At 40.6% G+C, this 15516-nt stretch overlaps 1 protein-coding gene across 1 annotated transcript in view; it reads left to right on the top strand.

Moving 5' to 3' along the window:
• Positions 1 to 467: 467 nt before the first annotated feature.
• Positions 468 to 15516, top strand: part of scn1laa (sodium channel, voltage-gated, type I-like, alpha) — a 42944-nt gene continuing 27895 nt past the window's right edge. Inside the window, 15 exon segments of the mRNA XM_007889827.2 lie at positions 468 to 552; positions 1705 to 1833; positions 2364 to 2455; positions 3451 to 3702; positions 4294 to 4357; positions 5348 to 5489; positions 5601 to 5807; positions 6520 to 6807; positions 7304 to 7684; positions 8809 to 8941; positions 11383 to 11621; positions 12358 to 12531; positions 12887 to 13243; positions 14112 to 14511; positions 14514 to 14587. Coding sequence (XP_007888018.2) covers positions 482 to 552; positions 1705 to 1833; positions 2364 to 2455; positions 3451 to 3702; positions 4294 to 4357; positions 5348 to 5489; positions 5601 to 5807; positions 6520 to 6807; positions 7304 to 7684; positions 8809 to 8941; positions 11383 to 11621; positions 12358 to 12531; positions 12887 to 13243; positions 14112 to 14511; positions 14514 to 14587 — 3003 coding nt within the window. The 5' untranslated portion in view covers positions 468 to 481.

The following is a 15516-nucleotide window of genomic DNA, read 5'->3' as shown; positions in this document are numbered from 1 at the left end:
ACTCACATTTATAAAAAGGACACTGTCTCTTTCCTGTGATCAAAACTAGATGGTAAGAGAAGAAAGAAAGATCTTTAACCCATTTGATCTCAACCTTCAAGAATGCCCACCTTCCCATCCTCCCATTAGAGCAGCCAAACTCTTTCTTAAATGGGTTCAACATCTTACTATCAGCTATTCTTGCTGACACCCTTTCCAGTTATTAAGCACTTGTCTTGCAAGCGAGAGGACCCGGGTTCGATTCCTGGGCAGGGTGAAGCGCTGGGCAAGTTTCCTTACTCCACACGCCTTAGGGGGAAATCGGTGTTTTTCTGAGTTTACTTTTTAACTCAATTTTCAAATATTTCATTTTATCATGAAATGGAATGATGTCATTTCCAGACATTGTTGTAAATTTAACTGGGATTCAGACTAGTTTATTTGTAGATTTAGCAATCTGTGCTTTCCTTGACTGGATTCCACATTGTTCAGCATACTTATCATGTTCACCATTTTGACCAACTGTGTGTTTATGACTCTGAGTAACCCTCCAGAATGGACAAAGAATGTAGAGTAAGTACCCATTATGCTGTGGATTATGTGGATTATTTACAAGTGTTAAATGTAAAGCAGATCAAGGCTTCATAGCTTATTAAGAATACATTAGTCATATCAGAAAATTTTAAACCTTTATTTTTACCGAATGATAGTTTTCTACATTCTATTTTTTCTTTTTTTTCTTTTAATACGTAGCTCTGATAAGTTGCCACATTCAAGGCACATCTAATAATAATCCCTCAAGAAAAAACAATAGTAAATTGGTCATTTCAATCCACGACTGTTTGTGGGGACATTGCTGTGCGCAATTGGCTGCCGCGTTTCGCCCACAAATATACAGTCAATTCACTTTACAGTATATTCTGTGAAGCGCTTTGAGACATCGAGAAGACTTTATAAGGCACTATATCAAATGCAAGGATTATTATTATTATCTCAACCCCATCTTCAACCCCCAGCTCAGGTCCAAATCCCTGACTGTCCAGTGCCTTGGGCAGTCTTCCCGACATAAATTGCGCTGTGTAAATGTCATTTGTTGTTGTTTTTGTTGTTGTAATACAGTTAAGCAAGTTTTGAAATGTGTTTGCGGAACGTATGGTGTGCTGAGCCGCTAGCAATATTACCCATTCACTGAACAAAGTTATTTTGTAGGAAGAACATTAACAATTAAGTTAAATCTACAATGGTAGATTTTTTTTTCCCCGTTTCACTTAAATGTGATTAGGAAATCTGTAACTGAATTAAGGAGAAAACAAAAGTGAAAATTAAAACTAAAATAATGCAGTTCTAGGCGTTCACAAAAGAGCACGCAAATTCCATTGTGTTTGATTTAATAGGAATGAAGATCATAGTTAAAGAATATTTGGTCAAAAGAGATGAATTGTTCAGTGATATCCTTCATATTAGAGAAGTAGTAGTTAATCTATTAAATAACCTTTTTGTTGGTGGAGGGCGGGGCGGGTAAATGCTCTTTATAGACTTATAGGTGCAGTGTGACCACGAGACACAATGGTTGCTGATTTTACCTTAGAATAGTTTTGCCCTGATATATACATGTGACAGATTAAACTGAGGTTTTATTGATAATGACAGTTGCCACATTCTCTCTGCTGAGTGATATTTCTCAATGGAAATGATTGAACAGTTTTATTTTTACAATCCCACTAGGTACACGTTCACTGGTATTTACACATTTGAATCGCTTATAAAAATTCTTGCAAGGGGCTTCTGTATAGATTCTTTCACTTTCCTTCGAGACCCATGGAACTGGCTGGACTTCAGTGTTATTCTCATGGCGTAAGTATTCACAATAATAGTAAGATGTTGTCCTTTGGATTAGTCTATCTCTATCCCTGTAAATGACATGTTAAATAGAGACAAAGGCACATCCGGGTGACAAAAATTACAATGTTTCTGGCAAACACCGTCAGCAGTCACCCTGTCCAAAGTGCCATTTTTTTTGGAGAAACCCAGACCAATTGCAGTTTCAGGATGTTCGTTGTTGACTTACTTGGTGTATCACTGAGCCATACTAACCATACACACGCTTTCAAATGTATGGGGTCTGTTTTTTTGCTGAGTAAACCATTCCATGACCACAATAGCTTCACGACGGATGGCTTTAGTGTTCAGGTAGAGGGATAAATAGCAAAAGCAAAATAATGTTTCAGCTCTTTGAACTTTCAGAGTGTTGAGAGCTTTGAAAACTATTTCTGTAATACCAGTTAAGATGTGATTGGTCTCAGGTGCCCCGACACAGGCCCTGATGTAGCTCGAGCTGTATCTCTGTGTCCTGTCATTGTGTCTGTGTGTGTCCCCCATTACAGATATCTGACAGCATTTGTGGACCTGGGCAATGTCTCAGCCTTGAGAACATTCAGAGTTCTCCGAGCACTGAAAACAATTTCAGTTATTCCAGGTGAGAATCCAGGTTAAACACCGAGACTGCTTTACATTTTATTTATCTTGTACTGAATAATAATAATATCTATAAAACATTCTGAAACACACATGGATCCATCCGGTTGCTTTTTCTCCATGTCCCACAAAAAAAAAAGCAGGATTCTGAGAGAATGCTTTCGACTCATTAAAATCTTTTGGTTTTTGGGCGTTTTTATTCATTTAATTTAATTTCCTTGTGTTCTGTTTCTGGTTTCAGCCTTGGCGTTTAACTATTTCTTGCATGAGGCATCGAAATATCCACCATGCATTTTGTGATGTCAAGTGTTCCCTATTCTGTTGCGCAAATTATTCAATGGATTTGGCAAATGTGTGTATATTTTTTTTTAATGGTGCGCTTTTCCTATCAATCTGAGGATAAGCACAACAATTTAAATTCATCTAAAAATACTTTTTCAAAATTAAAATAACAAAAGAAGGTAAGGTATTGAATTTCCACTTTGATAGAGATGAGAAAATGAAACCTGCACATAACATGATGAATGACATGAAGGCTTCATCATCGTCAGACATCCTTTGTACTCCAAAGCCCCCGTGTTATATATAGGTGTTTGAGTATTCCATGTGTCACTTATAGTGCATTGGTTAGAGCACTCGCTCTTCCTGGGCAGGGCGACAGGTTAGGCAAATTAGGCCTCTGTTTACCGAGCAATAAGTAGGAACTCAGTTGTCAGTCGATTTGGCTGATCGCTTTTTAGTAGGGTAGCAATCCCTTCAAAATAATAATAGTAATTTGATCACTCAATCCACGACTGTCTGTGGGACTCCACTGTACACAATTGGCTAGGTCAGGCTATATCTCCCACAAAATATACAGTCAATTCACTTGACAGTATAATTTGTGAAGCTCTTTGAGACGTATCCAAGATGTGCTAAGGTGCTGTATCAAATGCAGGATTATTATATTGTAATTATTATTAAACGTTACAGAAGAGCCTCCTGTGTTTCTCTTAGGCTTGAAGACCATCGTGGGGGCCCTGATCCAGTCGGTGAAGAAGCTCTCGGATGTAATGATACTGACTGTTTTTTGTCTGAGCGTATTTGCACTAATTGGCCTACAACTGTTCATGGGCAATTTAAGGAATAAATGTATAAAGTGGCCACCCCTTAACTTCAATATAACTAACAGCTCACTTGTCCTGAATGAAACCATGGCAAATGACACGGAGAACATATTTGACTTTGACGAGTACGTCCAGGACAAGAGTAAGCACTTGCTATTCCAATTGGTTTCATTTTGTCTTGATAGACCTGATTGATAAGAGATACAATACAACAACTTTGCAGTTGGGTTCTTCGCTATCGAACCGAAAGCAAAATAATGTTCGCGCTAAAAAAATTATTCTCGTACACACAGTCCTAGTTGTACACTTTAGTTGGTTTAGAAAGGTTTAAAAGCTCTGGAACTCTCTCCCTCTATCCCTCCGCCTCGCCCCCTCCCTCCCCACTTTCAAATCCCGCCTAACGACCTTCCTTTTTGATCGTGCTTACGGTCACCTCCCCCCTCCCTCTCTCCATGGCTCGAGGTCAGACTCCACCACTGTCAAGCGCTCTGGGATGCTACCCCACCTGAAGGGCGCTGTGTAAATGCAAGTTGCTGTTGTTTAAAATAAAATTTGAAGAAAAACTTACTGAACAGGTGGAAATATGAAATGAAAAGAAGGTCACAAATTTTTACTTAGTTAAGTATCGGATCACTGTTAACATCCTATATATATTATATGTGTATATATATATGTTTCTATTTTTCAAGTAATTACAAGCATTTAATATCTGTGTTTAACTTTTAATCAACAGCAAATTACTATATCTTGGAAGGAGCCAAGGATGCATTACTTTGTGGTAATGGTACTGATGCTGGGTGAGTTAACATTCAATTGCATTTACTTTAGAATCAGAAATAAAATGTCTTAAAAGAAAATTGCTGTATGAGAAGAGTATTGCGATAGATCTGTTTTTACTTGTTAGGACAGAATTTTTTTAATAGAAACCGGGGGGAGGGGTTATAGGTCTCAAAAACTAACATGGACTTAAGGGGTTTGGGTGATGTCATAAGAATTTGTGATAAATTGGGTGTTTTGAATGGGTGATGTTATTAATACAGTAAAACCTGCATCAGTTTGATCTGTCTGTATAAATCATATTATCGCCCAAGTCGTACATCTGCCCAAGTCCCCGTTCAAGAGTTTATAAGAGTTTGGCATAACTCATACTTTGCATAAATCATATTAAATGTACGGTCCCAACTGATGTTCCCAATTACGTTAGGTTTTCTGTTTGATTTGGTTTGATTATCTTTGGTAGCCATCCTGATACGTAATCATCACGTGGCAAAAACAGCCATGGCTATAACATGTACCCACCATTGTCCACTGTGTGACCTTGAAGGCAGAAGGGATTTTAATATCTTACCAATAAGCCTTTTGTAAGTAAATCCCACTTGGAATACCATCTTTTTTTTACACAGAGAGTTGTTACAGTCTGGAATGCATTGCCTGAAAGGCTGGTGGAAACAGATTTAATAACAACTTTCAAAAAGGGGATTGGATAATTGAAGAGGAAAAAAANCTGCAAAGTTATGGGGAAAGAGCGGGGGAATGGGACTGATTGGGTGGCTCTTACAAAGAGCCGGCAACAGGCATGATGGGCCGAATGGCCTCCTGCTGTGCTGTAAGATTCGATTACAAGAGAGGCAAATGAGATGGGATGACTTTTTTCCAGTGTAATGCTGATTAAATAACACAGCCGCATATTATTATATTATGTGTTATATAATAAGGATTTGCAAGAGCTCTGAACTTTTCAGTTATTCTTTTTTATTCTCTCCGATTGTTTTTCCAAATGTTCTCAGCAAATGCCCCGAGAGCTTTACGTGTATGAAAGGTGGAAGGAATCCAAATTACGGTTATACCAGCTTTGACAGCTTTAGCTGGGCATTCTTATCATTGTTCCGATTGATGACTCAGGACTGCTGGGAAAACCTTTACCAACTGGTAAGCAGGGCGAGACGTCTCAAAGCACTTTGCAGGCTATACTGTAAGTGAATCGACTGTATGTTTTGCGGGCGTTATAGCCTGACCGAGCCTAATATTGTGTTTTCACAGACCCTGCGAGCTGCTGGCAAAACGTACATGATATTTTTTGTGCTGGTCATATTCCTGGGATCGTTCTACTTGGTGAATCTGATCCTGGCCGTGGTAGCCATGGCATATGACGAGCAGAACCAGGCCACCCTTGAGGAAGCTGAACAGAAAGAGGCGGAATTTCAACTGATGCTCGAACAACTGAAAAAGCAACAGGAAGAAGCTCAGGTACAACCTCCCTACGTGTCTAAACCACAACACACGTGTGTAAAAGCCCACATGACGGAACTCTGCATGACTATTGTAGCGCTGGCCTTTCCTAGCTTGCTTCATTCCATCGGAGGCCGTACTTTCACCCACTCCACCCAGAGGCTTTGAAATTCCTTCCCCCAATCACTCCATCTTTCCCCTCCTTCCCCTCTTTTAGATCACAGCTCAAGACCTTCCTCTTCGAACGTGCTCACTTCCTCCCTCCCTCCCTCCCTCCCTCCCCCTGGCTCGGTGTCTGGCGGTGACACTGGTCCATGTGAAGGGCGCTATATAAATACAAGTTGTTGGTGGTGTTCTTTCCAATAAATCAGCTCCCCTCTCGCTGAGAAATCTGACTATAGAGGCTCATTTAGGGATTGAGGTAATGTGTTACATTGTTAGCTGATCTTAATCAGGTCGCGAAGACAATTGGTGAGAGTCCAAGGGTTTGGAGAGAATAATAATAATCCTTGCATTTGATACAGCGCCTTATCATGTCTCAAAACGCTTCACAGGATACACTGTAAAGTGAATTGACTGTATATTTTGTGGGCGAAACGCAGCAGCCAATTGCACACAGCAGCGTCTGTCCCACAAACAGTGGTGGATTGAGTGACCGCATTATTATGATTATTGTTTTCTATGGTCTGTGGCCTCACTGACCACTGTGATCTCTCTCTCTCCCTGGCAGCTTGCGGCAGCGGCAGCTGCAGCTGAGTCGGAGGACAGGAGCGGAGCAGATGACCTGTATGACATGTCGCAGAGTTCCTCCGGCATGTCAAAGCTGAGCTCGAAGAGCGCCAAGGAGAGACGGAACCACAGGAAGAAACGCAAGCAGAACGAGCTGGCCGGAGGTGGGGAGAAAGGGGACAATGAGAAGATGCACAAATCGGAATCGGACGACAGTGGGGGAAGAGGGAGTGTCTTTCGATTTCCCACGGATTGCAGCCGTGCAAAGAGCAGTTCCTCCCCACGCCAGGTAAGCGATTACGTCTGGAGAACACAGGGTATTATCTCTAGCATGTTACACAGCAAGAGAGACTCATTTCTGAGTCATCATCAGTCAGTTTGATGAACCTTTTTGCAGTTGATTTTAGGGACTTCAATGCTGCGGGCAGGTTGTAAGCCAGACTGAAAGGTCTCGGACAGGAAATGTCGAGAGAGGTTTAACGATAATAATAATAATAATCCTTGCATTTGATACAGCGCCTTATTACGTCGTTGAGACGTCTCAAAGCGCTTCACAGAATATAGCGTAAAGTGGATTGACTGTCCATTTTGTGGGCAAAACTGCCCAACAGCAGTGTCCCACAAAATGTATAGCGTTCACTTAGTTTAAAATGAAATGGGCAGTGAATCTACATTGTAGGGAGCAATGCATTGCCAGAGTGCAATACGAACGCACAGAAAAATGACTGATACATTGCAATTCAGAGTTTAGGGTAATGTTTTTTTTCGTTCCACTCTTCTTCCAGTCGCTGCTAAGCTTCCGAGGTTCTCTCTTTTCCCCCCGACGCAACAGCAGAAGCAGCATCTTCAGTTTCAAAGGCCGGATGAAGGATGTGGGCTCGGAAACCGACTTTGCCGATGATGAGCACAGCACCTTCGAAGACAATGAGAGCAGGAGAAGCTCGTTCTTTAACCCTTACAGGCAGGGCGAGAGGAGAGGTAGCAACATTAGTCAGGCCAGTCCATCTCCCAGGAACCTGCCCATGGTGTCAGCCAACGGAAAGATGCACAGCACAGTGGACTGCAATGGGGTGGTCTCGCTGCTTGGAGGACCTTCCGCTCCAATCTTACCCACAGTACTCCTTCTGCCCGAGGTGATAATAGATAAGCCAGCTACTGATGATAATGTAAGAACGTTTTAAACAGTCTAGGCTTGGTGGCCATCGGTTGGTGTATTTACAGTGTTTGGATGTCACTCATGGGCAACGTATGTGGTTGGTCCAGAAAATGATGTACTAAGGCTTTAAAGAACATAATTTTTCTTAAAGCACTAAAGGAAACAATTTTCAGTTGAAACATTGATATCAGTTTGTCTACACAACGCACAGTCACCGCAGTATATGCAACACGTTGGGAGGATGTCTCTGAAGCCCTTCGCAGGATTTACAGAGTGACCAAAAAGTCGTGATACCATTACGATGTCTAATATCTCTAATAACGAAGTAATGTTTTTTTTGGTTATTTTTTAGTTAATAGGGTAGTTATCATGATGTTTTGGTCACCCTGTAAGCCCAAGGGCAGACACTTTGCATTTTGCGAACATATTTTAACGTTAAATATTACTATTATTGTTGCATCTGGATTGTTTAAACAACTTAGAGTTTTCTAAAAATATTTCAGTGAAAAATGGTGATTAAAAAGAAGCAGAAATTAGTTTCTTTTTAGTGTTTTTGAGACAAATTTACTTAGTACATTATACTTAAATATGGTGAATAGTCAAAATTGTCCTTTTAAAACAGGTAGTAAAACAGAATTATTCTTCCTCTCTCACAGAATTAGGATTTAATTTATCAATAGAAATATTTTTTATGCTGTATTATGTTTCTACACTTGAGTTATCTTCCTCTCTCACACAATGTAAGTGGAATAACATTCAAGATATTTATTCACTGATAATCACCATGGGTTAATTGGTGGTAGTGGGATTGGATTTATGATGAGAGGCTCTGGGTTCAAATCCTGTTGAGTCCACTCAGTGGCCACTCTTTTGATGTTGATTTGATGAGATGTGATCCATATGTAAACTAAACACTACATTCCTTGCTGGAAAGACAAGTGGGGTCTCTGTGGTTGACCTGGCCCTGACCTGCAGCCATACAATATTATAATAATTTGGTCACTCGATCCACGAGTGTATGTGGGACATTGCTGAGCGCATTTGGCTGCCGCGTTTCGCCCACAAAATATACAGTCACTACACTTTATATTTCGTGAAATGCCTCTGAATGATTGGGACCTATTTGAATTGCAGGCCGCCAACATGGAAATGGAGCTTAAGAAGAGAAGGACTGGGTCTCATCTAATAGCCACTGATTTGCTTGAAGATCCAGTGCTAAAGCAGAGAGCGCTAAGTGTAGCAAGTGTTCTGACAAACACAATGGAAGGTACCTTCATTCCTTGCATTACATTTTAGTGTTAGATCCCAGCCTGGACCTTTGACTTCTTTCCCCATTCTTATGTTCTTGTAGAAAACAATATCTCGGGATACAGTGCATAGTTCGGGACATGACAGTTAGGTGACCATTCATGCGTGTTAACGTAGAGCAAAATTACGCCATTCACATTGAAGTGCACATTACTAATTTACAAAATACTCAGCCACAAATGTCCATAAATGCCACTAAATTTAATTGGCAATAAATCTCTCAATCGGTGTTTGCTTTTGATAGACATGTCAGTTCACATTGAACAACCTTTTCCCCACATTGTGATTCTGTCAAATTTGCTAACAGTCTGGCTTTGAGTTGGTGTGCTCTGCTTTGAGTTAAAGCCATGTGTATATAACAGCTGTTGAACGACTGTAATTGTGGAATGTATTTTAATTTTCCGTCACTTTCCGGTTTTCAGTACAAAATGAGCAACGCTTACCATCACATATTAATTCAACCATGACCTTAAACATTAAATCATCGCAAAAATACCTTGTTTTATACATTGTTTCAGGATTCAATGGCTTTCAAGGCTGGAAATGGAGAGCAGGTTTTTATATATATATTGTGACCCGTTCAGTGAATTTTCACTTGAGGAAAATGAGATACATCTAAGTGATGATGCCTTTCCTTTGATCGAATATTCTTTTGAAGCCATTGAGTGACTAACACTGAGGTGTTTCCAGTGACACCAGCAACCTTCTGGTCCTCAGCCCAAGTGGCCATTCATTCATCCTGCATAAATGTCAACAGAGCATCCAACCGAGAGATGCATCACAGCTGTGCCCAACGCTCTCCTTACCTCATGCCCCAATCATATAGACTCCATTAGAGGTCACTCACTCAAACATGACCAGGAGAGGGAATCCTACCGGATGTTTCTTCTCTACAGACCGTGGGGGAAACCAGGGCCAACTGCGGTGTCTCTCCTATCAACAACTGGCTCAGGAGAGAACGCCAATGTGACTTAAGAACTTCCTTGTTTCTGTGTCTCAGATCCCACTTCCGCTGAACCATGAGTGGAGCAGCAAGGAGCCCGAGGGATTACACTGATGTTAATTAGGCCATGGATCTTGCTCGATTACCATCAAACAACTCCAAATAGCTGCCTGCGGGGAGGGTGACTGCAGTGCAAAAATGAAGCAAGCAGCGTAGAGAATGTTGGGGCCACAAGAACAAAACCCAAATTAACAGATTTTTTTTCTTAACGGTCCTGTTATTTATTTCTTTTCTTTTTTTTCTTTAAATCTCCTTGGCCTAAAGAAACTGGAATGACCTTTGAATGAATGACTAAAGGGAGTGAGTTGGGCAAGAGAAGAAAATAAAGGGGGCTGCCAGTTCCAATATGGTATTTTAAGCAATTTCCCCCAGGCACATGCTTGACATATAGTGAGGAGAGAGATTGCCTTTACTGTTAACTATGTAGAATTCCTTGAGGAGCAAACCTGGCCACAGACACCAGGTCAACACTTGTTTTAAAGCACAAATAACTTGTCAACTGTTCCTGAAGGCTTCGAACAAACACTTTGAAACACCACTTCAATAGAATTTTTGAATATTATTGCCGGCATAATTAGATGAAACCGCAATGATGGAATGTCTATTAAGCTTCTTGTTATCTCCTTCCTCGGAGAACCATGACATGAGTAGGCACAGACTCGACACTCAAATTCTATGACCTGTACGTTCACATATGTGACATGTACTGATCCTAATGTTTGTGTCTTACGCGCTGACTCTCACAAAGCAGAAACAAAAAATGTTCATTGGGAAGCCCAAAGGATATGTGTTGCTCATGGGGAAAGTTTAAGATTATTATGTTTTTTTGACCTATTGGGTTGATGTATCTGACTGACTCTGTATAAAAATAATTGTTGGAAGGTGAGGATATGTCTGTTCACAGTTGAAATGACGATGGCTTTTTATGTGCTTGGTGAGTGGGGACAGTATTATTAGGATTGGCTGGGGTCACTCACTATACTCTTGTCACATGTGAATAACATTTGATGTTGTTGCCTTTCATCATTTCGCAAACCAAAGTCAGGGTGAGTTTCCCTTTCAGAGGATGAAGAAGGGGAGAATATCATTTTTTTGACGTGATAAAGCGTTATATCAAATGCAAGGATTATTATTATCAGCAAGTTTAAGTCCACTCACCCATAAAATCCAAATAACAACAACACAATAACATCAAAGAGGCCAAGGATATTTGAGATTAATTGGCATAAATTGATGATGATACCTGTATGAAGTGCTTTCGATTTCTCCAATTATACCATGTAACACACTTGGTTCCTGTCCTGTATAAAGTTGGTGTGGCCATCACTGTATGAGATCATAGTATTGGTTGACTTCAGTTACAGTTTGATAACCAGGGTTTCGGTTGCCTTATGTAGAACTTGAAGAATCTCGACAGAAATGCCCCCCTTGCTGGTATAAATTCGCCAACACGTACTTGATCTGGGACTGCCATCCGCGGTGGTTGAAACTGAAGGAAGTTGTACACTTGGTTGTGATGGATCCATTGGTGGACCTTGCTATTACTATCTGCATTGTGCTGAACACCCTCTTCATGGCCATGGAGCATTACCCGATGACGGAAAACTTTCAAAATGTGCTTTCGTATGGAAACTTGGTATGTGTTCCTCCAAATCTATCTGTTTAACCTGTAAGGTCATCCTGTTCAATTTCATTGAACATGACCCTGTATATTGCAGTCATCTTTATCTGGGTGAAATAGTTCATTGATAAATGAAGTACATATTTATCTGAATAGATATACATGTTGCACCCATTTATTACATACAAAAAATATATCTTCTCCCTGAAGTCTTTCCTATTTTATCCAGGAAACATGGGATCACTTTATGCTATAAATTTAGTGTTTTTTTTTAAAAAAAGGCCGTTACATATTATTTAATATTCATTGAAATATAATCGAATTTGGAAAGTGACAAAAGTAATTTGCTTAATTGTGAAAGAACAAGCTATTCCTCATAGCAGATGTAACTGGAAAGGAAACGATGTAGAATTTGGATTGTCACTCCTCCTAAGACCTTTCACAGCAAATGTAAAATGTGAACAACTTATCATTTTCAATTTGTAGTGAATAATTCAGGCAGAACAGCATTTCCATTTATTTCCCTAATACCATATTACAGAGTGTTAAGCATCGTTGCTTTTTTTTGAAAATCAAATATAATAATACATGTCAGAAAATATGTAAAATGCATGATGCAAAAAGGAGGCATCAGTGCTTCAAATCATTTAATAATTAAGCTTATCCATTGAGGTAATGTAAATAAGGCTGAAATTTCACTATAATTTCCAGTTTAATGGGGGAAAAAAATAATCCTATTGTCTTCCTTCAGGTCTTTACTGGAATCTTTACTGCTGAAATGATTTTCAAAATCATAGCCTTGCAGCCTTATTATTACTTCCAAGAAGGGTGGAACATATTTGACAGCATTATAGTGAGTCTCAGCTTAATGGAGCTCGGTCTCGCTGACGTGGAGGGATTGTCAGTATTGAGGTCTTTTCGATTGGTAATTACAAATATTTTTAAACATCTGTCTGTTTTATACTATCAACACATAAAGCATGTTATATCACAAAGCCCACAAAGTCTACAAGCAACTCACTTGACGGTATATCCTGTGAAACTCTTTGAGGCGTCTCGAAGACATGATAAGACGCCGTATCAAATGCAAGGATGATGATTATTATTATAAATCAGTCAAAAATCAGGGCTTTGCTAATTTGTAATGTATCGTACTTGATATTCTTTCTCTCAAGTTTAAATCATCTCGGAGCGTGAGGAAGTAAAATGTTTTAAAAAAAAACAATGGAGCAAAATGGAATTGTTCTGATGGATAACTAACATGACCCATTGTTTTGCAGCTGCGAGTGTTTAAATTGGCAAAGTCGTGGCCCACACTAAACATGCTGATCAAGATCATCGGTAACTCAGTGGGCGCTTTGGGTAACTTGACTTTGGTGTTAGCCATCATTGTCTTCATCTTTGCTGTAGTGGGCATGCAGCTATTTGGCAAAAACTACAAGGAGTGTGTCTGCAAAATTACAGACGATTGTAAGCTACCTCGCTGGCACATGCACGATTTCTTTCACTCCTTCCTGATCGTGTTCCGTGTGCTGTGTGGAGAGTGGATTGAGACAATGTGGGACTGCATGGAGGTCGCTGATCAGACCATGTGCCTCACTGTCTTCATGATGGTCATGGTAATCGGCAATCTTGTGGTACGTACCTAATCAATCCTCTCAAACGCTTGAAAGATACTTATTGTTTATTTACATAATAAGTTGACTTAAATATACTTGATCCGTTACGGATTTTCTCAAACATACGGTAACAGCCTTTAGAACATCTCTTGAGAATTATTTAAAACCTTCATTGTAATCATTGAGTGTTGACTGAAGGATAATGTTTTGGTTGAAGTTGCTTCAAGCCGTGTGTCCATGTTATGTCTAAGGGAGGACATTACAGGGCACAGTCAGACTCCGCCACTGTCAAGCACTCCGATACACTACCCCGCATGACGGGCACTATATAAATGGTTGTTGTAATGTGCCTGTTTGTTGGTTGTGATAACTCAATGCAAAATATCTTATCATTGAAATGTTAGTCACCACCAGACATGGACTCAGGTGCTGCAGAAGCCACGTTCAGTCAGATTACACACGCATGTTATCCCAGCTTCCACTTTGTGAGCAAATCACGGGATTGACAGAAGTTCTGAGAAACATTGTTCATTATTACAGCGATATTTTCCAAAGCAAGTGGTGCAGGGGGAAGGGGGTTCCAACCTGTTGGCTGCTGAGGACCTGATGCCCTGTTTGAGAAACATCCACAGGCTGCATAAGCAATATTTTTGTGTTTCCCTTTCCAGAGTAACATAACATTTGCAGGTTATGGAGGGAGTGGTTGGGATGAAATGGAGGGAGTGGGGGAGGGGGGCAGGTGGGGCCTGTGGGCCACCAGTTGGACCAACCAGTTCAAAAGGAACGAAAACTGTCCGTTGCCTTTTATAATGTGTGACTGTATAGAAAAGGAATGAATGATTAATGGATTTTTTGCCTTCTCTTTGTGTGTGTGTTTGGTTTCCAGGTCCTGAACCTGTTTCTGGCCCTGTTACTGAGCTCGTTCAGTGCCGATAATCTCGCTGCCAGCGATGATGACAGTGAGATGAACAATTTACAGATTGCGGTGGGGAGGATACAGAAAGGCATCGATTGCATCAAGAGAAATGTAAGAGAACTGTTTCAGAAACCCTGCGTCAGGAGGAAAGTCACCGAAGATGTCAAACCACTCGATGACCTACAGAGCAAGAAAGGCAGTAATGTCTCCAATCACACAACAGTTGAGATTAGTAAAGAGGGTAACTATCATAAAGATGGCAATGGAACCACCAGTGGGATAGGCAGCAGTGTAACAGCAGATAAATACGATGTAAGTGACTACATGTCCTTTATTCACAACCCAAGTCTCACTGTAACAGTGCCGATAGCAATAGGGAGTCGGACTTTGAGAATCTAAACACGGAAGATTTCACCAGTGAATCCGATCTGGAGGAAAGCAAAGAGGTAAGAAAATATTGGTTTTTTTTATTTCCGATTCATATTGATATAAATGAAGTGAGTTGGAGTTATAAATGCCATTTTTTTCAAATTTATACAGTTAAGATTTTTTTTAAATGATTGACAACAATGTCATCGTCAACCAGTCAATATCTCTCTATATGAACTAAGTATTTATCTCAGTATGGGAAATCATGTGTGGTGTTCTTAATAGAATTACTTGATGATGAATCCCGTTACAATTCCGATTGACCCACAGGAACGTCAGTCTTGGAGTTGATCACCACCAGAGTGTAGTTCCCACAGGTTGAGTTGACAAACATGTACTTTTGTTCCCGGTCAGGGTTCCCCATTTGTGACACTTGTTTTTCTTACTAAGGAATAATAATCCTTGCATTTGATATATAGCACCTATGGGCTCCAGCCTGCTCCATGTCTCCCGCTCGACCCGTCACCTGCCATCGGTGGTCGGGCTTTCAGCCTCTCTTCCCCCACACTCTGGAACTCCATCCTCCCTTGCCTCCTTCAAGGCTGGTCTCAAGACCTTTCTCTTCGACCCTGCCTTTGGTCTCCCTCCCACCTCTCTGCCTTCCCTCACCCTTACACCACCCTTCCCCCCGTGCTCGGGCCCTGACAACTGACTGTTCAGCGCTTTGGGACGTCCTCCCGACGTGAAAGGTGTTCTATACATGTCAATTTTGTTGTTGTTGTTGTACGAGATGTCTCAAAGCACTTCATAGAATATACACTGCTGTGCGCAATTGGCTGCCACATTTGGCCCACAACATGTACAGTCAATTCACTTTACAGTATATTCTGTGAAGCGCTTTGAGACGTCTCGAAGACGTGATAAGGTGCTGTATCAAATGCAAGGATTATTATTATTCTCTGTTCCTCATAATGATCACATGCGTTTCATAAGAAAATGTTGAACC

The sequence above is a fragment of the Callorhinchus milii genome, unplaced genomic scaffold, assembly GCF_018977255.1.
Source record: "Callorhinchus milii isolate IMCB2004 unplaced genomic scaffold, IMCB_Cmil_1.0 Scaffold6, whole genome shotgun sequence".
NCBI lineage: Eukaryota > Metazoa > Chordata > Chondrichthyes > Chimaeriformes > Callorhinchidae > Callorhinchus > Callorhinchus milii.
The sequence above is the reverse complement of the archived record's forward strand: the minus strand, read 5'-3'. Positions and strand labels throughout refer to the sequence as shown.